The sequence below is a fragment of the Petromyzon marinus genome, chromosome 39, assembly GCF_048934315.1.
Source record: "Petromyzon marinus isolate PM22_M1 ecotype Great Lakes invasive population chromosome 39, UKy_Petmar_22M1.pri1.0, whole genome shotgun sequence".
Taxonomy (NCBI): domain Eukaryota; kingdom Metazoa; phylum Chordata; class Hyperoartia; order Petromyzontiformes; family Petromyzontidae; genus Petromyzon; species Petromyzon marinus.
In genome coordinates, this window is record NC_133705.1 from 5078450 (window position 1) to 5101894 (window position 23445).

Here is a 23445-nt window from a genome sequence, read left to right on the forward strand (position 1 = left end):
TTAATTGCAGTGTGAGAAGAAAACGCATCTGTAAACTCCTTTCAGCAATGGATGTGCCACAAATGCACTCACGAACGTGCCACTCTATTGCTCGACTTCTATAGCTGCATAATTTTAGCTGCACTTGCGCCAGGGGGCCGCGTGCCGTTGTCGGCGAGCCCCAAAGGGAACATCGGAGCAGAGACCCCCTTGCTTCTAACAGCACCTTGACGACGTCGTCATTGTTAAGACCTCGGCGAGCCACGCTCGAGTGGGGCCTCCTCGGGTTTACACCGCAGATCCTCAGTCCCTCCTCGCGTCTGTTCATCTCCCCCCCCACCCTCCCCCCCACCCTCTACCCCCCACCCTCTACTCCCCCCCCCCCCCCAGTTTCTAGCAAAATGAGCATTCGTCGGGCAGTGAAGGCAGCGGAGTGGATTGTCTGAGCGAAGCGCCACCCGCCCAAGGCCTTCAAGCGGTGGAGCCCGTTGCCCTCCTCCATTGGGCTACGACGTTCGGTTGTCACCTATTTCTATTTTTGTTCTCCACGCGCGGGCAGGAGCGTGGTTGCACGCCCGCACGCGTAACTTCTTTCGCACCGTACGTAGCCAACCGTGCTAATCGTCGGGAGGCGCTTTAAACCGGGCACGGCAGTGACTGCCCCTGAGCGGAGCCTCAACCGTTCGCCACACTCCCCCCCCCCCCCCCCTCCTTGACGGCCGCGCGAGCCTCGCGCCTCCGTGCGGCGAGTTCAAGCGTCGAGTTTAGAACGCGTGGGTTCCTCCCCGGCGAGCGAACCGCACGGTAACGCGCTTCACACGGCGGCTCGCGCCCTGGTGGCAGCGGTCCGTGGTCGGCAGCCGACTTGCTCCGTTGACCCCAAACGCACGTGGAGGGCTTCGCACCGCGACCGCTCCCGAGCGAGCGGCGCCACCGCCGCTGACGATTCGAGCCTCTTGCGGCATCCCAACAACGAACTTGAGGAGCGATCGCCGGTGACGGGCCGGCCACGCCGCAAGCTCTGTAGCCTCTCCCGAGTGTTGTCTGTCACGTGCTTGTAGCGTCTCCCCAGTGCACCGCATCTCATTAGTTCCAAGTTAGCCTTTACTTACATGTTGCAGAAATGGCGAACGACCTATTCCTACAGGCACGCTCCCTACGCGTGTAACGATGGCGCGAGTCTAATTCGACGGATCACGAGGGGCGTATCGTTTCGCGGCTTACGCGTGAGTGTTAGGGCACTGGGGTAATGCTCAAGGGGTTCTGGATACGGTGAAGGGGGTGAGGGAAATATCTCTTAGAGGAAGCAGAATTGCACGCCGCATTAATCTCCAACACCGCCAATGGGGAATGGTGACCTGGGCTTAGTGGACAGGGTCGAGGTTACGACGATTGTCGGCACGACTCCACAGCAGCATTGTTGCCGAGGATTTCCACCACACCACCACCAACAACACCACCACAGTCCAGCCACGCCAATCCACTAGCCACAGCGAACGCAGCCCAGGACAGAACGGGGGCTTCCGCTGTGCGTCTCTCTCTATTGCTTTGTTTTGTTCTGTAAGCTTCCAACAGGAAGCATTCTTTGACACCTTAAGGCACTTCGATAGGCCAGCCATGGACGATGGCACCAACCCCAGCGCACTGAGCGAGAGAAAAATCTACGACTGCTGGTGATTAAAAAACTCGCGCGACAAGGCAGCGCTGCCCCGTCGCAGCCACACGTTGAACCCCGAGTCTCCGGTGATGACACCGTAACCCGGTCACCAGATCGTCATTAACCCCCCCCCCCGATCCCCCAAATCCCCCCAACCCCCCCCACCTCGCACGCAAACTCTACTTTGACCTCTGACTGCGGCAGGCGCGTGACGCCGCCGTCACATGACGTCGACGAAGAACTCGCACGGGTTTCCCATGGCCATGTGGAACGACTGGCGGCTGCCCATCAACTCGGGCGGCACAGACCCCAAGTCCCGCACGGGGGGGGCGCCTGGTGGGGGGGGGCCCCCCCCTCCGACCGCGGAGGGGGGCCCCGAGCCCCCGCCCACGCCGCCGGGCATCATCTGCGGCTGCTGCTGGTGCAGCTGGTGCACGTGAATGGGGCCCGGCACGGCGATCATCCCGGGCGGCACCGCGTAGGGCGGCGGGATCCCCGGCGGGCCGTACGCGTGGTGGTAGAACGGGGGGGGCGGCGGGGGCGGCGGGGGGGGCCCCGGCGGGTGGTGGTGGTGGTGCTGGTGGTGCGAGGAGCCGGCGGCGGACGACCCGGCGGAGCTGCGGCGCGCGGAGTGCGCCGAGTGCGCCTCGCTGCCGGGGAAGGAGCGGACGCTGTCGGCGCGCTCGCGCCGCTGCGCCGTGCCGGCGCTGGACACGCCGCTGCGCGTGGACGCGCGGTCCGACTCGCTGCCGCTGCCGGCGCTCGAGCGGCCCTCGTTCGCGCCGCCGCCCGCGGAACCGCTGCCGCCGATGCGGCGGTGGTCACGCTCCTTGCCTCCGCTGCGGTTTGAGCCGCTGCTGTGGCTTCCTGGTGGAGGAGAGCGCGGGAGAGAGAGGAGTAGCGGGGTGGGGAGAGGGTAGGGGGTGGAGAGAGTGGAGGGGCGGGGAGAGAGTGGGGGGGGTGGGGAGAGAATGGGGGGGGAGAGAGTGGGGGGGGCGGTGAGAGAAAGGGGGGGGGCGAGGAAGGCGAGTGCTTAAAATAATGTACAGCTGGTGAGGATCTGGCTCATTTGTTTGAGCGGAAAAGACTCCCAATGAAGGCCCTCATCCAGCAACGGATGGACCACGGCCTGCACAGTTACACGGACGGTGCGCGTGTACTCTCATCACGTTCCCTACAAGGGATAGAAAACCGAGCCCGAATCGAGTCCACGTTTACGCCTCCCACCCCCTCCCGTCCACACAGCGGAAGGGACTGGGCACAACCGGTGTTAGAGTGGGAATAATTGTTCGTGCTGGAGGAATCGGATGAGCTACAAAGCTCTTCTTCACACACGTCCAGTAGGGGGCAGGTCACGCACGGTGGGGTAAATTGTGGGTAAGCCGACCTCTCACAAACCGTACACCGGCAAGCGTGGCCAAGGAGGCTGCCAAATAAAATACCCTCTCCTCTCCCTCTTCTTTCCCTCTCTCTTCTCTCCCTCCCTTGCTCTCTTCTCTCTCTTCTCTTGCGCTCCTTCGCACCAGCGGTGGAGCGAGCAAATCAATCGCCGCGGGCCGGCACCGCCGCCGACTCACCCTCGCTGTGCTGGCTGGGCGCGGCGGCCACGGCATAGGCATATCCGGTGACCTCGTGGTAGCCGGGCGGGTAGGGAGAGTAGGCGTGCGGGTGGGCGGGCACGGCCGGGGGTGGGTAGTGGTGGAACGCGGCGCCGTAAGGGTGGCTCAGAGTGGCCCAGGGACCGCCCGCCGCCAGCGGGAGCGGCGCCAGCGTGTCCTGGTCCGACGAGATGCTGGCGCAGTCGGGCTCCTGCAGGGTCAGCTTGCTGAGGTCTGATGGTGGGGGGGGGGGGGAGGAGACAATGGGGAGGGAGTCGACAGGGGCGGAATGACGTGGTGGCTAGGAGATGTTAACCACCTCGCCTGGTATGCAGGTCGTGAATTCGATCTCGACCCTGACGCCTGCTGTATAATTGGAGTTTGCGTGTTCTCCCCGTGGTCGTGTGGATTTTTCTCCAGGCCCTCCGGTTTTCCCCTCCATATTTAGAAACATGTGTTTAACAGTATTTGGCTAATATAAATTTCGACACTTCAAGCCACTTTGTTGAGCTATCATTTGTGGGCAGGTCGCTTCTAAAAAGAGCTGCGTAGCTCGGTGGGCCTTACTTGGGAAAATAAAAATAGTTATGGCGAGAGCTGAAGTGTCAGGGTTTTGGGGTGTGGGTTTGGTTGGTGAGGACGTGCTGCGTTCAGGGGTAAAGAGGGAGGGGGTTGGTGCAGTGAGAGTCGGCAGTGAGCAATTAAGGATAAGCGGTGAGCGTCACCGGGCTAGAGAAGTACGTCTGTTGAACTTCTTCGGAAGGTACGTTCGCCACTCGCGCTGACCGGAGGTGCGGGGGAAGGACAACAAAACTAAACACAACAAGCAGTTCTAAATACATGAGCAGCGAGGTCACACAAAAACAACCGCCGTTCACCACTAAGTGGCAGTGATGTCACCATAGCGCTTGTGCCATGCTAGGTGCACTTTGAGGCCACGTGAAGTGTCGAAGGCCCACTGGCGGTAGGTCACGGTACAGACCCATGGGATTTAACGACGGTTGAGGCAAGTGCTGTTAGCGAGCACCTGTGAAGGCCGGAACGGCACACGAGAGTGTGGGTGGCCAGCACCACGCCTGGCTGCCTTTGTCTCCCTAGTGGCGAAGTTTTTTACACATCGCACCAGGTACTCATTTGAGGCTAAGTCGACCTAGGGGAGGCCCAGGACTGGTTCAGATAATCGCCACTGACGTTGGTGGCCATAAGCAGGAATTGAACTTGGGTCGCCGGATTCACAGCATAGCACCCTAACCGCTGCACCACTGCTCCCACGACAACACCACGTGCACACAAACACACACACACCACGTGCACACAAACACAAACGCACCACGTGCACACAAACACACCACGTGCACACAAACACACCACGTGCACACAAACACACCACGTGCACACAAACACACCACGTGCACACAAACACACCACGTGCACACAAACACACACACACCACGTGCACACAAACACACACACCACGTGCACACAAACACACACACCACGTGCACACAAACACACCACGTGCACACAAACACACACACACCACGTGCACACAAACACACACACACCACGTGCAAACACACACACACCACGTGCAAACAAACACACACACCACGTGCACAAAAACACATACACACCACGTGCACACAAACACACACACCACGTGCACACAAACACACACCACGTGCACACAAACACAAACACCACGTGCACACAAACACACACACCACGTGCACACAAACACACCACGTGCACACAAACACACACACCACGTGCACACAACCACACAAACACCAAGTGCACACAAACACCACGTGCACACAAACACATACACACCACGTGCACACAAACACACACACACACCACGTGCACACAAACACACACCACGTGCACATAAACACAAACACACACACACACCACGTGCACACAAACACACACCACGTGCACACAAACACACACACACCACGTGCACACAAACACATACACACCACGTGCACACAAACACACACATGCACACCACGTGCACATAAACACACACACATACCACGTGCACGCAAACACACACACACACAAACACACACCACGTGCACACAAACACACCATGTGCACACAAACACACACAACGTGCACACAAACACACACACACAACGTGCACACAAACACACACACACCACGTGCACACAAACACACACACACCACGTGCACACAAACACACACCACGTGCACACAAACACACACCACGTGCACACAAACACACACACACCACGTGCACACAAACACACACACACCACGTGCACACAAACACATACACACCACGTGCACACAAACACATACACACCACGTGCACACAAACACATACACACCACGTGCACACAAACACACACACCACGTGCACACAAACACATACACACCACGTGCACACAAACACATACACACCACGTGCACACAAACACATACACACCACGGGCACACAAACACACACACCACGGGCACACAAACACACACACACCACGGGCACACAAACACACACACACCACGTGCACACAAACACACCACGTGCACACAAACACACCACGTGCACACAAACACACACACACCACGTGCACACAAACACACACCACGTGCACACAAACACACACCACGTGCACACAAACACACACACCACGTGCACACAAACACACACACACACCACGTGCACACAAACACACACACACCACGTGCACACAAACACACACACACACACCACGTGCACACAAACACACACACACACACCACGTGCACACAAACACACACACACACCACGTGCACACAAACACACACACTCGGTACCTGCGGTGAGGTCTCCAAAGATGTAGTAGCACTGCTCCGAGAAGGTGATCTTGTTGACCGTGTGCCGGATGAGGCCAGCCTGCAGCAGGCGAGAGGCAAACTTCCTGGCGTCGCGCCGATCGGCAAAGCCCTCCACGTGGCTGAAGAGCCAGTCCACCACATCCGAGCCTACACACGCGCGCGTGCGCGCGCGCGCACACACACACACACCATCATCATCATCAGCAGCCGTCATCAATCCACCGCTGGGTTTACACGCCCACCGAGCTGTCGCCATCACTCACGGTCCTGAAAAGTATCACTCCACCCGGCACACACGAGCTGATTTTATCACTCCATCCCCACAGTGGACGTCATCTTGTGCCAGGGGTAAGTGTACTTTTGAGGTCACCTGAACTACCAAAAGCTCGCAGATGTAAGGTAAAGAGACAGAATCAGGTGTTTTGGATGAACTGAGATGACTGGCAGATGCACCAGCTGTGATCCACACTTTACAAATTTACTGCGTTTCAGCCATCCGGCACTCTGCTCGTTGTGAGCGTCGCTCCTCTGCCCTCCGCCGTTGCTGGATGGAGACTGCCTCCAATTGCCCAACAGCGTCATTCACAAGCCTCGTCCACGGAGACCAATCTTGACGCCGCTGGTACCGGTCATCGGCAAGTCCACTCAGCTCCATCTCTTCTCCAGTCCATCCCGCGCCAGTTTATCCCCCTCTATCCGGCCAAACACAAGCAGCTTGGGGCACGCGGTGGTTGGGCAGTGTGGACCACGAGACCCGACCACGCGACTCGGCCACCCATACGCTGGGACTCACCGATGAAGGCGTTCTGGATTTTGATCTTGAGCCACATGCGGTCGCGCACCTCCAGGCCGGACTCGGGCGCTGACATGGCCTTGGTGATGGTCACCATGTCGGTGTGCACGCTCAGCTGGTACTCGTCATAGCCTGCCGGGAGAGGGGATTGGCGGGCACGGAGGGTCACGGATGGCCACTGGTCACTAGCAGAGCCTTCAACGGAGCGGGGGGGGGGGGCGGTAACACGTTCACAATTTGTTGTGGAGGTTCACGGTTCGAATCCGGCAGGCCGCCCCTTATTGCAGCGCTTGCGTGTGAACTGTGAAGTCCGACTCGCCGTTTGCTTGGCGGGGGAACGTTTAAAAGTTTAAGATCCCCGTGACGCCGCCGGCAAGGGCAGGGATAACACACAGTAGCACGGCAGGCTAATGCCCACTCGCAGGCCAGTGCTGGGTATCTTGCCGCAGAGGGACAGCTGCCACCAAGGGTGCCCCTTTTGAATGTATAGTGATGAGGCGCTTTGAGTGGCCAACACATTTAAATGCCAAACAAAATTCCACAAACCCCATACCACGCCCATACCTAACCCACATTAAACCTGCGCCACTGTAAACCCAACAGTAACCCCAGAGTGATGTGTAGTAGTCCCAGGGTAAGCCCCGTAGTGACCCCAGGGTGACTTGTGTAGTGTCCCCAGGGTGAGCCCCGTAGTGACCCCAGGGTGACGTGTAGTAGCCCCAGGGTGAGCCCCGTAATAAGCCCAGACTGACTTGTGTAGTAGCCCCAGGGTGAGCCCCATAGTGACCCCAGGGTGACGTGTAGTAGTCCCAGGGTGAGCCCCGAAATAAACCCAGAGTGAGCCCTGTAGTAAGCCCAGGGTGACTTGTGTAGTAGTCCCAGGGTAAGCCCCGTAATAAGCCCAGAGTGAGCCCTGTAGTAAGCCCAGGGTAAGCCCCGTAGTGACCCCAGGGTGACTTGTGTAGTAGTCCCAGGGTAAGCCCCGTAGTGACCCCAGGGTGAACCGTGCAGAGACCCCTGAGTGACCCGTGCAGTGACCCCAGGGTGAGAGCTGTAGTGACCTCTTGGGGACTCACGCTCGGACTCAGGCACAGAGGAGGTGAGCGAGGAGCTGCCGGAGGTCACGGTGCTCATCGAGTGGCTGGGCGGGTAGCGAGGGAACGTGCCCGTCATGGCCGCCGCCTGGGACACCCACACGGCCGGGTCGATGGGGCGCACCGGCTCGTCTGGACACGCGCACACACACACACGCACATTAACACACACAGCATGCTAACATTAACATACACGCACGCAAGTACACGCACGCACGTTAACATACACGCACGCAAGTACACACACGCATGTTAACACACGCACGCAAGTACACGCACGTTAACATACACGCACGCAAGTACACACACGCACGTTAACATACACGCACACAAGTACACACACGCATGTTAACACACACACATGCACATTAACACACATGCATGCTAACATTAACATACACGCACGCAAGTACACACACGCACGTTAACATACACGCACGCAAGTACACACACGCATGTTAACACACACACGCACATTAACACACACGCATGCTAACATTAACATACACGCACGCAAGTACACACACGCACGTTAACATACACGCACGCAAGTACACACACGCATGTTAACATACACGCACGCAAGTACACACACGCACGTTAACACACACGCACGTTAACACACGCACGCACGTTAACACACGCACGCACGTTAACACACACACGCACGTTAACATACACGCACGCAAGTACACACACGCACGTTAACATACATGCACGCAAGTACACACACGCACGTTAACACACACGCACGCAAGTACACACACGCACGTTAACATACACGCACGCAAGTACACACATGCACATTAACACACACGCACGCAAGTACACACACGCACGTTAACACACACGCACGCAAGTACACACACGCACGTTAACATACACGCACGCAAGTACACACACGCACGTTAACACACACGCACGCAAGTACACACACGCACGTTAACATACACGCACGCAAGTACACACACGCACATTAACATACACGCACGCAAGTACACATACGCACATTAACACACACGCACGCAAGTACACACATGCACGTTAACATACATGCACGCAAGTACACACACGCACATTAACATACACGCATGCAAGTACACACACGCACGTTAACATACACGCACGCAAATACGCACGTTAACATACACGCACGCAAGTACACACATGCACGTTAACACACACACACGTTAACATACACGCACGCAAGTAAACACACGCACGTTAACACACACACACGTTAACATACACGCACGCAAGTACACACACGCACGTTAACATACACACATGCAAGTACATACACGCACGTTAACACACACGCATGTTGACACACACGCACGCAAGTACACACACGCACGTTAACACACACGCACGTTAACACACACGCACACAAGTACACACACGCACGTTAACATACACGCCCGCAAGTACACACACGCACATTAACATACACGCACACAAGTACACACACGCGTGCGAGTAATAACACACACACGTGTACGTATGTGTACACACACACACAAACCTGTATAAAAAAGACAAAGATCCCCAGTTTAGTCTTAACAGACTGTTAGGGCAAGTGCTGTTAGCGAGTAGCGCCTACGAAGGCCGGCACGGCGCACGAAGGGGTGGGTGCCTTTGACTCCCCAGCGGTCTGTGTGTGTACGTGTCGACTCACTCCATCTGTGTGTGTGTCGACTCACTCCGTCTGTGTGTGTACATGTCGACTCACTCCGTCTGTGTGTGTACATGTCGACTCACTCAGTCTGTGTGTGTGTCGACTCACTCCGTCTGTGTGTGTGTGTGTCGACTCACTCCTTCTGTGAGTGTACGTGTCGACTCACACGGTCTGTGTGTGTGTCGACTCACTCAGTCTGTGTGTGTGTGTCGACTCACTCCGTCTGTGTGTGCGTGTCGACTCACTCAGTCTGTGTGTGCGTGTCGACTTACTGCGTGGGATGGTGAAGTAGCTGCGGGGAGTTGGGTCCCAGCACTTGGCCACGGTGAGGCTGATGGGCCTGGCGACACCACGGGTTTGTCCGTTCAGACACAAACACACACAATTGTAAATGCACATGGCATGGGTAAGTGTGTGTGTGCGTGCGGGCATGGGGAGCGGTAGCGTAGCTGTCGGCGCGCTGCGCTACGAACCCGGCGACCCAAGTTCGATTCTCGCTCATGGCCACCAACACCGGTGACGATTATCTGAACCGGTCCTGGGCCTCCCCTAGGTCGACTCAGCCTCAAATGAGCACCCGGTGCAGTGTGTAAACATCGCCACGAAGGAGACAAAGGCCGCCGGGCGTGGTGCTGGCCACCCACCCCCTGGTGTGCAGCAGCGCCTTACTTCATAGGTGCTCGCAAACAGCACTTGCCCCTACAGTCTGTTATGGGCTACACGGGGGGAGCTTTGTCGTTTGCGGGCGTGTGTACGAGGCAAGCTTGTCTGTGCGGATGTATGCGTTTGTGAGTGGAGGACACGCACAAGCAACTAATTTGTTGTCCATCCCCCCGCACCTCCGATAAGGACGGCTGGCTACGTACGGTGCGAAAGAAATTCAACGTCCGTACATAGTTTGTTCAATCAGTGATTTCCCGTCCATTGTACCTACTTGGCAGCTCCGATGACCGCCGCTAGACCCACGAGCTAGCCTGGTGTGCGGGGGGCATCGTCTGCGCCGTGTTCCGGGCCTCGTTGGTGCCCCCTCCCCCCACCAATTCTCTGAAGCTGTTCGGCCATCTCCTGCAGGTGGCCTGGCACCACGCGGTTCTCCTGAGGCCAGATGGAAGAGTCTCCGCTACTCGGGGTCTCATCCCCTTAGCAGCCATATATGACCCGAGTCTACTGAGTGCATGACCTGAGTCTACTGAGTGCATGACCTGAGTCTACTGACAGCAAGTGCATGACCTGAGTCTACTGGCAGCAAGTGCATGACCTGATTCTACTGAGTGCATGGCCTGGTTCTACTGGCAGCAAGTGCATGACCTGAGTCTACTGAGTGCATGACCTGAGTCTACTGGCAGCAAGTGTATGACCTGAGTCTACTGAGTGTATGACCTGAGTCTACTGAGTGCTTGACCTGAGTCTACTGGCAGCAAGTGCATGACCTGAGTCTACTGGCAGCAAGTGCTTGACCTGAGTCTACTGGCAGCAAGTGCATGACCTGAGTCTACTGGCAGCAAGTGCATGACCTGAGTCTACTGGCAGCAAGTGCATGACCTGAGTCTACTGAGCACATGACCTGAGTCTACTGAGTGCATGGCCTGGTTCTACTGGCAGCAAGTGCATGACCTGAGTCTACTGGCAGCAAGTGTATGACCTGAGTCTACTGAGTGCATGACCTGAGTCTAGTGAGTGCATGGCCTGAGTCTACTGGCAGCAAGTGCATGACCTGAGTCTACTGAGTGCATGGCCTGGTTCTACTGGCAGCAAGTGCATGACCCGAGTCTACTGAGTGCATGGCTCGAGTCTACTGGCGACTACCAGTCTCATCTTGGCAGCCACCGATGTGGCACGCAGTCATGTGGTGGAGTGCTGCTGTGCCGTGCTGGCGCGTGCGTGTAACACGGTACACGCGTGTAAACGCCGTCACTCACCCGGGCTTGTGCACCACTTCCCGAAGCACACGGACCGCATCGTCATTGCTCAGGTTCTCAAAACTGACCTCGTTAACCTGTGCAGAGAGAAACACATAATCGCCGTGAGCCACGGACAACCCACCGCTGCGCGGCCAAAGGGGCCCTAAGTCATTAAGCATTGCTTTTAAAAGGGTGGTGCAGTGAGGAGGATGATGAGGTCGCACGAGCCTGGTGACGATTTACGAACGGGAATCCCGAGCGCCCGCGTCGATCAGCGCGTGGACCGAGCGACAATTTGGAGTCGACACAAATTGAGGGCAAACATTGCCTTGCGAGGCAACGGGGCGGAAGCGGGCAGTACGAACGTCGTCGACAAACACAAATCAGACGGGCAGCAAAATAAATTTACGACGCAGGCCGATCCGTGAGGTTTGTCACGTGAACACAACGTGGCCAATTGGTTACTACTCCAGCACGCCAGTGTGTGGGAGAGTAGTGAATCATAATTTAAATGTGTAAAGCGAACCTTAAACAATCGTTCTATGTAAACCTCCAACGTTTGCAATTCGAGCATGGACACAATCACATTTACGCGATTTAACCCCAAAAAAAAACTTTATTATGGACACCTATTGGTGGCGAAAGCCTCCTGACAACTCTTACGACGTGTTAAATAGTTTAAATTTAATTATCGTCGGCCTCCCGGCCTGGCTAGCCATGGCAGACTCTGCCCACCCCACCTTCCCCCCAACCTCCCTCCGCCCCCCCACCGCACCTGCAGCAGCATGTCGCCGGGCTCGATGCGCCCGTCGGCTGCAACAGCGCCGCCTTTCATGATGGAGCCGATGTAGATGCCGCCGTCTCCGCGCTCGTTGCTCTGCCCCACGATGCTGATGCCCAGGAAGTTGTACTTCTCTGCAAACGACACGAGGAGTGGGAGGCGGGGGTTGGGTCCCTCGTTCACTGGTGGAGGCAGGGGACTCGTACGACGTGACAAGGCAGCAGTAGCAGCAGTAGGAGCAGCAGCAGTAGCAGCAGTAGGAGCAGCAGCAGTAGCAGCAGGAGTAGCAGCAGTAGCAGAAGAAGCAGTATCAGCAGTAACAGCAGCAGAAGAAACAGTATCAGCAGAAGCAGCTGCAAGAAAAGAAGCAGTAGCAGCAGAAGCAGCTGTAGCAGCAGATGCAGCAGAAGCAAGCAGATGCAGCAGAAACAGTAGCAGCAGAAGCAGCAGTAGTAGCAGAAACAGCAGCAGTATCAGCAGCAGCAGAAACAGCAGCAGCAGTAGCAGAAGAAGCAGTAGCAGCAACTGCAGCAGAAGCAGCAGCAGATGCAGCAGAAGAAGCAGTAGATGCAGCAAAAGAAGAAGCAGCAGCAGATGCAGCAGCAGATGCAGCAGCTTGTGGGCGGCAGGGTTCATGGCGGCGGCGCAGTGCCCACGCAGCAACAAGCGGCCTGCGTTCGATTCCCGACTCGGGCGACTTTCTCCGCGGAGTTTGTATGTCTGTATGTATCTTTGTATGTTCTCCCCCTGTTCTGCGAGGGGTTTTCCTCCGAGTTAGTCCCATTGGCAAAGACAAAACACAACGCGATAGGTATTAGACCAAAAAACCTGGCGGTGCTGAAATAAAAAAAACACTGCCTGGAAACAACTCAATTGGGATCACACAAATCAGCAGAAGCAGCACTCCCCACCCCCTCCTACTGCAGAATGAAAACTTGGCAGATAAAGAGGAATGAGACTCAGTGAGGCTCTCCTGGACAAATTAGCGAAGTAGTAGGAGTAATAATCACAAAAAATACATCACATCCCAATCCCATTGCCCTGCTGCAGTCTCGTACCAAGGTGTACACATTTAGAAACGTGCACTGACACTATTTTAGGATTATTTTGCTGCTATGTAATTGTACAAATGATGAGCCACTTTTGTTGAGATTTTATTTGTGATAGCCAGGCCGCTTCTGAACAATACGTTAATACCTTCAGTGGGATTTGCCTGATGCGATGGGAATGGTTTGTTGTTGTTTTTTTTGTGTTTGGGCGATTTGTTGACCTTTCTTGTACTTTACACTCCTATCACGTGTTTTTCTACTGTTTGTTGTTGTAACATTCTTACTCCGTGCCCCTACTGGACATATGTGAAAAATAGTTTTATAGCTTAGATTCCTCCCGCAGTATAAATATTCTGATTGCGATAGTGATAGTTCTGTCAGCAGGGGGCGATGTTTGCCATGCCAGTTTTTTTTCACCAAATTCCGTAACTCGAGAGCACATTTATGGGATTTGGCAAAAAAATGTGTACCGTGGCGACTCCAACCCACAAGGCCTACGGCCCTTGATCGAATAATCTCCACTCTGAAGCAGCCAAGGCGTCTGTTAACCATGATTCCCGCAGTGTTAACCGGACCAGTCACTGGCCTTGAACCCATAAGCAGCGTACGTGCCACAGAGGGTGGCTTCATGGCTCGACTTGAGAACCCCGTTTAGCCACGGGCAGCTGCTAAGGCGCCAGACTGGAACCGCCCCCCCCCCACCCGGCCAACCCCCCACCCTATACCCCACCACCCGGGGTTCTGGGTCACTTCTCGCGTCCTCCCTCTCTGCCAACGCACCCATGTTGAGGGTCACGGTGATGATGTTGAGCGACATGGTGGAGTCCGTGATGCTGCTGAACGAAGAAGCCTGGGGAAACAGACGCACGGCGGCACGGGGTGGGGGGCACACAAGGCGGTAAATGTAAGAATCCGGGACAGCCCTAGACTCAGATACTGCATTAGTGTTTACCCAAGACTCAGACACAACCCTAGCCCAGACTCAGACACTCCCTGGACTGCCCGAGCCCAGACTCAGACAGAGCCCTAGCCACTACCCTAGACTTAACCCTGGACTCAAGACACTGCCCTAGCCCAGACTCAGACACTGCCCTAGCCCAGACTCAGACACTGCCCTAGCCCAGACTCAGACACTGCCCTAGCCCAGACTCAGACACTGCCCTAGCCAGACTCAGACACTGCCCTAGCCCAGACTCAGACACTGCCCTAGCCTGGACTCAGACACTGCCCTAGCCCAGACTCAGACACTGCCCTAGCCCAGACTCAGACACTGCCCTAGCCCAGACTTAGACACTGCCCTAGCCCAGACTCAGACACTGCCCCAGCCCAGACTCAGACACTGCCCCAGCCCAGACTCAGACACTGCCCCAGCCCAGACTCAGACACTGCCCTAGCCCACACTCAGACACTGCCCTAGCCCAGACTCAGACACTGCCTCAGCCCCGACTCAGACACTGCCCTAGCCTAGACTTAGACACTGCCCTAGCCCAGACTCAGACACTGCCCTAGCCCAGACTCAGACACTGCCCTAGCCCAGACTCAGACACTGCCCTAGCCCAGACTCAGACACTGCCCTAGCCCAGACTCAGACACTGCCCTAGCCCAGACTCAGACACTGCCCTAGCCTAGACTCAGACACTGCCCTAGCCCACACTCAGACACTGCCCTAGCCCAGACTCAGACACTGCCCTAGCCCAGACTCAGACACTGCCCTAGCCCAGACTCAGACACTGCCCCAGCCCAGACTCAGACACTGCCCTAGCCCAGACTCAGACACTGCCCTAGCCCAGACTCAGACACTGCCCTAGCCCAGACTCAGACACTGCCCTAGCCCAGACTCAGACACTGCCCTAGCCCAGACTCAGACACTGCCCTAGCCCAGTCTCAGACACTGCCCTAGCCCAGACTCATACAGAGCCCAAGCCACTGCCCTAGACTTAACCCTGGACTCAAGACACAGCCCTAACCCAGACACAGACAGAGCCCTAGTCTTAACCTGGCAATCAGGCACAACCCAAGGCCAGGGTCAGACACAGCCCTAGTCTTAAACGCGCGGTGAAATGTATCAAAACATGGAATAGCAATGAGACAAAGAGTGTTCTCGTGCGCTCGAGACACAAACAAAACGCTGGGAAGTAAGACCAATGACCTCCCATCTAGACCAGGGGTGAGTGGGGGGAAACCTCTTCGTTCATGAGAGTCACGTAGCAACGGGCAGTGTGAGATGAAGTCGTGGGCCCTGTGAAATGGAGTCCTGGGATACATAAAATGGAGTCCTGGGATACATAAAATGGAGTCATGGGACACGTGAAATGGAGTCATGGGATACGTGAAATGGAGTCATGGGACACGTGAAATGCAGTCCTGGGATACATAAAATGGAGATATGGGACACATGAAATGCAGTCATGGGACACATGAAATGGAGTCGTGGAATACAAAAAATTGAGTCATGGGATACGTGAAATGGAGTCGTGGGATACATGGAATGGAGCCATGGGATACAAAAAATGGAGCCATGGGAAACATAAAATGGAGTCTTGGAACATGAAATGGAGTTGTGGGACACATGAAATGGGGTCATGGGACACGAAATGGAGTCGAGGCATACGTAAAATGGAGTCATGGGATACATGAAATGGAGGCATGGGGCACGTGAAATGCAGTCCTGGGATACATAAAATGGAGTCATGGGACACATGAAATGGAGTCTTGGAATACATGAAATGGAGTCATGGGTCACATGAAATGGAGTCGTGGGATACATAAAATGGAGTCGTGGGACACATGAAATGGAGTCATTTGACACGTGAAATGTTGTAATGGGATACATGAAATGGAGTCCTGGGGTACATAAAATTGAGTCGTTGGACGTGAAATGGATTCATGGGACATGTAATGGAGTCATGTAATCCATGAAATTAAGTCATAGGATACATGAAATGGAGTCCTGAGAAATGTAAAATGGAGTAATGGGAAACATAAAATGGAGTCGTGGGATGTGTAATGGCATCATGGAATCCATGAAATGGAGCCATGGGACACATGAAATGGAGTCCTGGGATACATGAAATGGAGTCATTGGAAACATGAAATGGAGTCGTGGAATACATGAAATGGAGCCATGGGATACGTGAAATGGAGGCATGGGACACGTGAAATGCAGTCCTGGGATTCATAAAATGGAGTTATGGGATACATGAAATGGAGTCGTGGGACACATGAAATGGAGTCGTGGGACACATGAAATGCAGTCATGGGATACGTGAAATGCAGTCATGGGATACATGAAATGGAGTCCTGGTACACATGAAATGGAGTCCTGAGAAGCGTAAAATGGAGTCATGGGATGTAAAAAATGGAGTCGTGGGATGCGTAATGGCATCATGGAATCCATGAAGTGGAGCCATGGGAAACATGAAATGGAGTCGTGGGATACGTAAAATGGAGTCATGGGATATGTGAAATGGAGTTATGGGACACATGAAATGGAGTCATGGAATCCATGAAATGGAGCCATGGGGCACATTAAATGGAGTCCTGGGATACATGAAATGGAGATATGGGACACATGAAATGGAGTCGTAGGATACATGAAATGGAGTCATGGGACACACTCAATGGGGTCGTGGGATACATAAAATGGAGTCATGGGATACATGAAATGGAGTCGTGGGATACATGAAATGGAGTCATGGGTCACATGAAATGGAGTACTGGGATACATAAAATGGAGTCGTGGGACACATGAAATGGAGTCATTTGACACGTGAAATGTTGTCGTGGGATACATGAAATGGTGTCATGGGCACATTAAATGGGGTCATTGGAAACATACACTTGAGTCATGGGATACATGAAATGGAGTCCTGGGGTACATAAAATTGAGTCGTTGGACGTGAAATGGAGTCATGGGACGTGTAATGGAGTCATGTAATTCATGAAATTAAGTCATAGGAAACATGAAATGGAGTCCTGGGAAACGTAAAATGGAGTAATGGGAAACATAAAATGGAGTCGTGGGATGTGTAATGGCATCATGGAATCCATGAAATGGAGCCATGGGACACATGAAATGGAGTCATGGGATACATGAAATTGAGTCATCGGTCACATGAAATGGAGTCCTGGGATACATGAAATGGAGGCATGGGGCACGTGAAATGCGTTCCTGGGATACATAAAATGGACTAATGGGATACATGAAATGGATTCATGGGACACATGAAATGGAGTTCTGGGACACATGAAATGGATTCCTGAGAAACGTAAAATGGAGTCATGGCATACATAAAATGGAGTCGTGGGATGTATAATGGTATCATGGAATCCATGAAGTGGAGCCATGGGACACATGAAATGGAATCGTGGGATACGTAAAATGGAGTCATGGGATACGTGAAATGGAATCATGGGATACATGAAATGGAGTCGTGGGATACATGAAATGGAGTCGTGGGATACATGAAATGGAGGCATGGGACACGTGAAATGCAGTCCAGGGATACATAAAATGGAGTTATGGGACACATAAAATGGAGTTGTGGGACACATGAAATGGAGTCATGAGATACATGAAACGGAGTCATGGGGCACGTGAAATGGAGTCCTGGGATACTTGAAATGGAGTCGTGGGACACATAAAATGGAGTCATAGGATACATGAAATGGAGTCATGGGAGATGAAATGGAGTCGTGGGACACGTGAAATGGGAATTGTGGGATACATGAAATGGAGCCGTGAAACACATTAAATGGAGTCATGGGGGGATACATGAAATGGAGTCATGGGGCACATGAAATGGAGTCCTGGGATACATGAAATGGAGTCATGGGACACATGAAATGGAGTCATGGGGTACATGAACTGGAGTCATGGGATGTGAAATGCAGTCGTGGGACACGTGAAATGGAGTCGTGGGACACGTGAAATGAGTCCTGGGATACATGAAATGGAGTCGTGGGTCACATGAAATGGAGACGTGGGATACATGAAATGGAGTCCTGGGATACATGAAATGGAGTCGTGGGATACATGAAATGGCGTCGTGGGATACATGAAATGGAGGCATGGGGCACGTGAAATGCTGTCCTAGGATACATGAAATGGAGTCGTGGGACACATGAAATGGGAGTTGTGGGACACATGAATTGGAGCTGTGAAACACATTAAGTGGAGTCATTTGACACGTGAAATGTTGTGGGATACATGAAATGGAGTCGTGGGACATGAAATGGAGTCGTGGGACATGAAATGGAGTCGTGGGACATGAAATGGAGTCGTGGGACATGAAATGGACTCGTGGGATACATTAAATGAAGTCGTGGGATACATGAAATGGAGGCATGGGGCACGTGAAATGGAGTCGTGGGATACATAAAATGGAGTTATGGGACACATGAAATGGAGTAATGGGGTACATGAAATGGAGTCATGGGACATGAAATGGAGTCATGGGATACATAAAATGGAGCTGTGGGACACATGAAATGGAGTCATGGGACGTGAAATGGAGTCCTGGGACACATGAAATGGAGTCGTGAGAAACGTAAAATGGAGTCATGGCATACATAAAATGGAGTCGTGGGATGTATAATGGCATCATGGAATCCATGAAGTGGAGCCATGGGACACATGAAATGGAGTCGTGGGATATGTAAAATGGAGTCACGGAATACGTGAAATGGAGTCATGGGATACATGAAATGGAGTCGTGGGATACGTGACATGGAGTCATGGGAAACATGAAATGGAGTCTTGGGAGATGAAATGGAGTCATGGGAGATTAAATGGAGTCGTGGTACACATGAAATGGAGTCATGGGACAAATTCAATGGGGTCATGGGATACATAAAATGGAGTCATGTGATACATAAAATGGAGTCGTGGGATACATGAAATGGAGTCAGGGAACACGTGAAATGGAGTCATGGGATACATGAAATGGAGTCGTGGGATACGTGACATGGAGTCATGGGAAACATGAAATGGAGTCATGGGATAGATGAAATGGAGTCATGGGAGATGAAATGGAGATGTGGTACACATGAAATGGAGTCATGGGACTAATTCAATGGGGTCGTGGGATACATAAAATGGAGTCATGTGATACATGAAATGGAGTCGTGGGATACATGAAATGGAGTCAGGGAACAGGTGAAATGGAGTCATGGGGCACATGAAATGGAGTCATGGGATACATGAAATGGAGTCATGGGACACGTGAAATGGAGTCATGGGACACATGAAATGGAGTCATGGGATACATGAACTGGAGTCATGGGACACGTGAAATGGAGTCATGGGATACATGAAATGGAGTCGTGGGACGTGAAATGGAGTCATGGGACACATGAAATGGAGTCATTGGACACATGAAATGGAGCCGTGGAACACATGAAATGGAGTCATGGGATACATGAAATGGAGTCGTGGGACGTGAAATGGAGTCATGGGATACGTGAAATTAAGTCATGGGATCCATGAAATGGAGTCGTGGGATACGTGAAATGGAGTTGTGAAATGGAGTTGTGGGTCACATGAAATGGAGTCGTGGGATACATGAAATGGAGTCGTGGGATACATGAAATGGAGTCGTGGGATACATGAAATGGAGTCCTGGGATACGTGAAATGGAGTCATGGGATACATGAAATGGAGTCATGGGATACATGAAATGGAGTCGTGGGATACATGAAATGGAGTTATGGGATACGTGAAATGGAGTCCTGGGACACATAAAATGGAGTCATGGGATACATGAAATGGAGTCGTGGGACATGTAATGGAGTCATGGGGTATATGAACTGGAGTCATGGGACATGAAACGGAGTCGTGGGATACATGAAATGGAGTCATGGGATAGGTGAAATGGAGTCATGGGACACATGAAATGGAATCATGGAATCCATGAAATGGAGCCATGGGGCACGTGAACTGCAGTCCTGGGATACATAAAATGGAGTGCTGCGATACATAAAATGGAGTCATAGGACACATGAAATTGAGTCATGGGATACATGAAATGGAGTCGTGGGATACATGAAATGGAGTCCTGGGATACATGAAATGGAGGCATGGGATACATAAAATGGAGCAGTGGGACACATGAAATGGAGTCCTGGGACACATGAAATGGAGTCCTGAGAAACGTAAAATGGAGTCACAGGATACATAAAATGGAGTCGTGGGATGTATAATGGCATCATGGAATCCATGAAGTGGAGCCATGGGACACATGAAATGGAGTCGTGGTATACGTAAAATGGAGTCATGATATACGTGAAATGGAGTCATGGGATACATGAAATGGAGTCGTGGGAAACATGAAATGGAGTCATGGGACATGTGAAATGGAGTCATGGGAAATATGAAATGGACTTGTGGGATGCATGAAATGGAGTCATGGGATACATGACATGGAGTCATGGGAAACATGAAATGGAGTCTTGGAACATGAAATGGAGTTGTGGGACACATGAAATGGGGTCATGGGACATGAAATGGAGTCGAGGCATACGTAAAATGGAGTCATGGGATACATGAAATGGAGTCGTGGGACACATGAAATGGAGTCGTGGGATGGGAAATGGAGTCATGGGATACATGAAATGGAGTCATGGGAGATGAAATGGAGTCGTGGGACACGTGAAATGGAGTCATGGGGCACGTCAAATGGAGTTGTGGGATACATGAAATAGACTTGTGGGTCACATGAAATGGAGTCGTGGGATACGTAAAATGGAGTCATGGGATACATGAAATGGAGTCGTGGGATACATGAAATGGAGTCATGAGGCACATAAAATGGAGTTATGGGACACATGAAATGGAGTCGTGGGACATGAAATGGAAGTCATGGGATACATGAAATGGAGTCATGGGGCACGTGAAATGGAGTCATAGGATACATGAAATGGAGTCATGGGAGATTAAATAGAGTCGTGGGACACATGAAATGGGAGTTGTGGGACACATGAAATGGAGCCATGAAACACATTAAATGGAGTCAAGGGGGGATACATGAAATGGAGTCCTGGGATACATGAAATGGAGTCCTGGGATAAATGAAATGGAGTCGTGGGTCACATGAAATGGAGACGTGGGATACATGAAATGCAGTCCTGGGATACATGAAATGGAGTCGTGGGATACATGAAATGGAGGCATGGGGCACGTGAAATGCTGTCCTAGGATACATGAAATGGAGTCGTGGGACATATGAAATGGGAGTTGTGGGGCACAGGAAATGGAGCTGTGAAACACGTTAAATGGAGTCATTTGACACGTGAAATGTTGTTGTGGAATACATGAAATGGAGTCGTGGGACATGGAATGGAGTCATGGGACACGTTAAATGGAGTCATGGCACATGAAATGGAGTCATGGAATACATGAAATGGAGTCGTGGGACATGAAATGGAGTCAAGGGATACATGAAATGGAGTCATGGGACATGAAATAGAGTCATGGGACATGAAATGGAGTCATGGCACACGTGAAATGGAGTCATGGCACACGTGAAATGGAGTCATGAATTACATGAAATTAAGTCATGGGATACATGAAATGGAGTCGTGATACATGGAATGGAGTCATGGGACACGTTAAATGGAGTCATGGCGCATGAAATGGAGTCATGGGACACATAAAATGGAGTCATTGGAAACATGAAATGGAGTCGTGGGATACATGAAATGGAGCCATGGGATACGTAAAATGGAGGCATGGGGCACGTGACATGCAGTCCTGTGATTCATAAAATGGAGTCGTGGGATACATGAAATGGAGTCATGGGATACATGAACTCGAGTCATGGGACATGAAATGGAGTCGTGGGACACGTGAAATGGAGTCGTGGGGCACGTCAAATGGAGTTGTGGGACACATGAAATAGAGTTGTGGGTCATATGAAATGGAGTCGTGGGATACGTAAAATGGAGTCATGGATACATGAAATGGAGTCGTGGATACATGAAATGGAGTCATGAGGCGCATGAAATGGAGGTATGGGGCAAGTGAAATGCAGTCCTGGGATACATAAAATGGAGTTATGGGAGACATGAAATGGAGTCGTGGGACACGTGAAATGGAGTCATAGGATACATGAAATGGAGTCATGGGAGATTAAATGGAGTCGTGGGACACATGAAATGGGAGTTGTGGGACACATGAAATGGAGCCATGAAACACATTAAATGGAGTCAAGGGGGGATACATGAAATGGAGTCATGGGGCACATGAAATGGAGACGTGGGATACGTGGGATACATGAAATGCAGTCCTGGGATAGATGAAATGGAGTCGTGGGATACATGAAATGGAGGCATGGGGCACGTGGAATGCTGTCCTAGGATACATGAAATGGAGTCGTGGGACACATGAAATGGGAGTTGTGGGGCACAGTAAATGGAGCTGTGAAACACGTTAAATGGAGTCATTTGACACGTGAAATGTTGTTGTGGAATACATGAAATGGAGTCATGGGATACATGAAATGGAGTCGTGGGACATGGAATGGAGTCATGGGACACGTTAAATGGAGTCATGGCACATGAAATGGAGTCATGGGACACATGAAATGGAGTCATGGAATACATGAAATGGAGTCGTGGGACATGAAATGGAGTCGTGGGACATGAAATAGAGTCATGGGATACATGAAATGGAGTCATGGGACATGAAATGGAGACATGGGACACGTGAAATGGAGTCATGGCACACGTGAAATGGAGTCATGGGATACATGAAATTAAGTCATGGGATACATGAAATGGAGTCGTGGGACATGGAATGGAGTCATGGGACACGTTAAATGGAGTCATGGCACATGAAATGGAGTCATGAGACACGTAAAATGGAGTCATTGGAAACATGAAATGGAGTCGTGGGAAACATGAAATGGAGTCATGGGATACATGAAATGGAGCCATCGGATACGTAAAATGGAGGCATGGGGCATGTGATATGCAGTCCTGGGATTCATAAAATGGAGTCATGGGATAAATGAAATGGAGTCATGAGATACGTGAAATGGAGTCATGGGATACATGAACTCGAGTCATGGG

The 23445-nt window shown here is 52.4% G+C and overlaps 1 protein-coding gene across 2 annotated transcripts in view; it reads right to left on the reverse strand.

Annotated features, from left to right (window-relative positions):
• Positions 1–1526: 1526 nt before the first annotated feature.
• LOC116950553 (segment polarity protein dishevelled homolog DVL-3-like) overlaps positions 1527–23445 on the reverse strand; it is a 95136-nt gene continuing 73217 nt past the window's right edge. Inside the window, exons 7-15 of one of the 2 annotated variants that reach the window (XM_032968430.2) lie at positions 14158–14227; positions 12323–12462; positions 11566–11642; positions 9919–9986; positions 7951–8100; positions 6875–7006; positions 6061–6228; positions 3214–3468; positions 1527–2503 (exon numbers count right to left, since the gene is read on the reverse strand). In XM_032968430.2, the coding sequence (XP_032824321.1) occupies positions 1857–2503; positions 3214–3468; positions 6061–6228; positions 6875–7006; positions 7951–8100; positions 9919–9986; positions 11566–11642; positions 12323–12462; positions 14158–14227 (1707 nt within the window). In that variant the 3' untranslated portion in view covers positions 1527–1856. Of the gene's footprint in view, positions 2504–3213; positions 3469–6060; positions 6229–6874; positions 7007–7935; positions 8101–9918; positions 9987–11565; positions 11643–12322; positions 12463–14157; positions 14228–23445 lie in introns of both variants that reach the window. The other variant, XM_032968429.2, reaches the window with a different exon arrangement.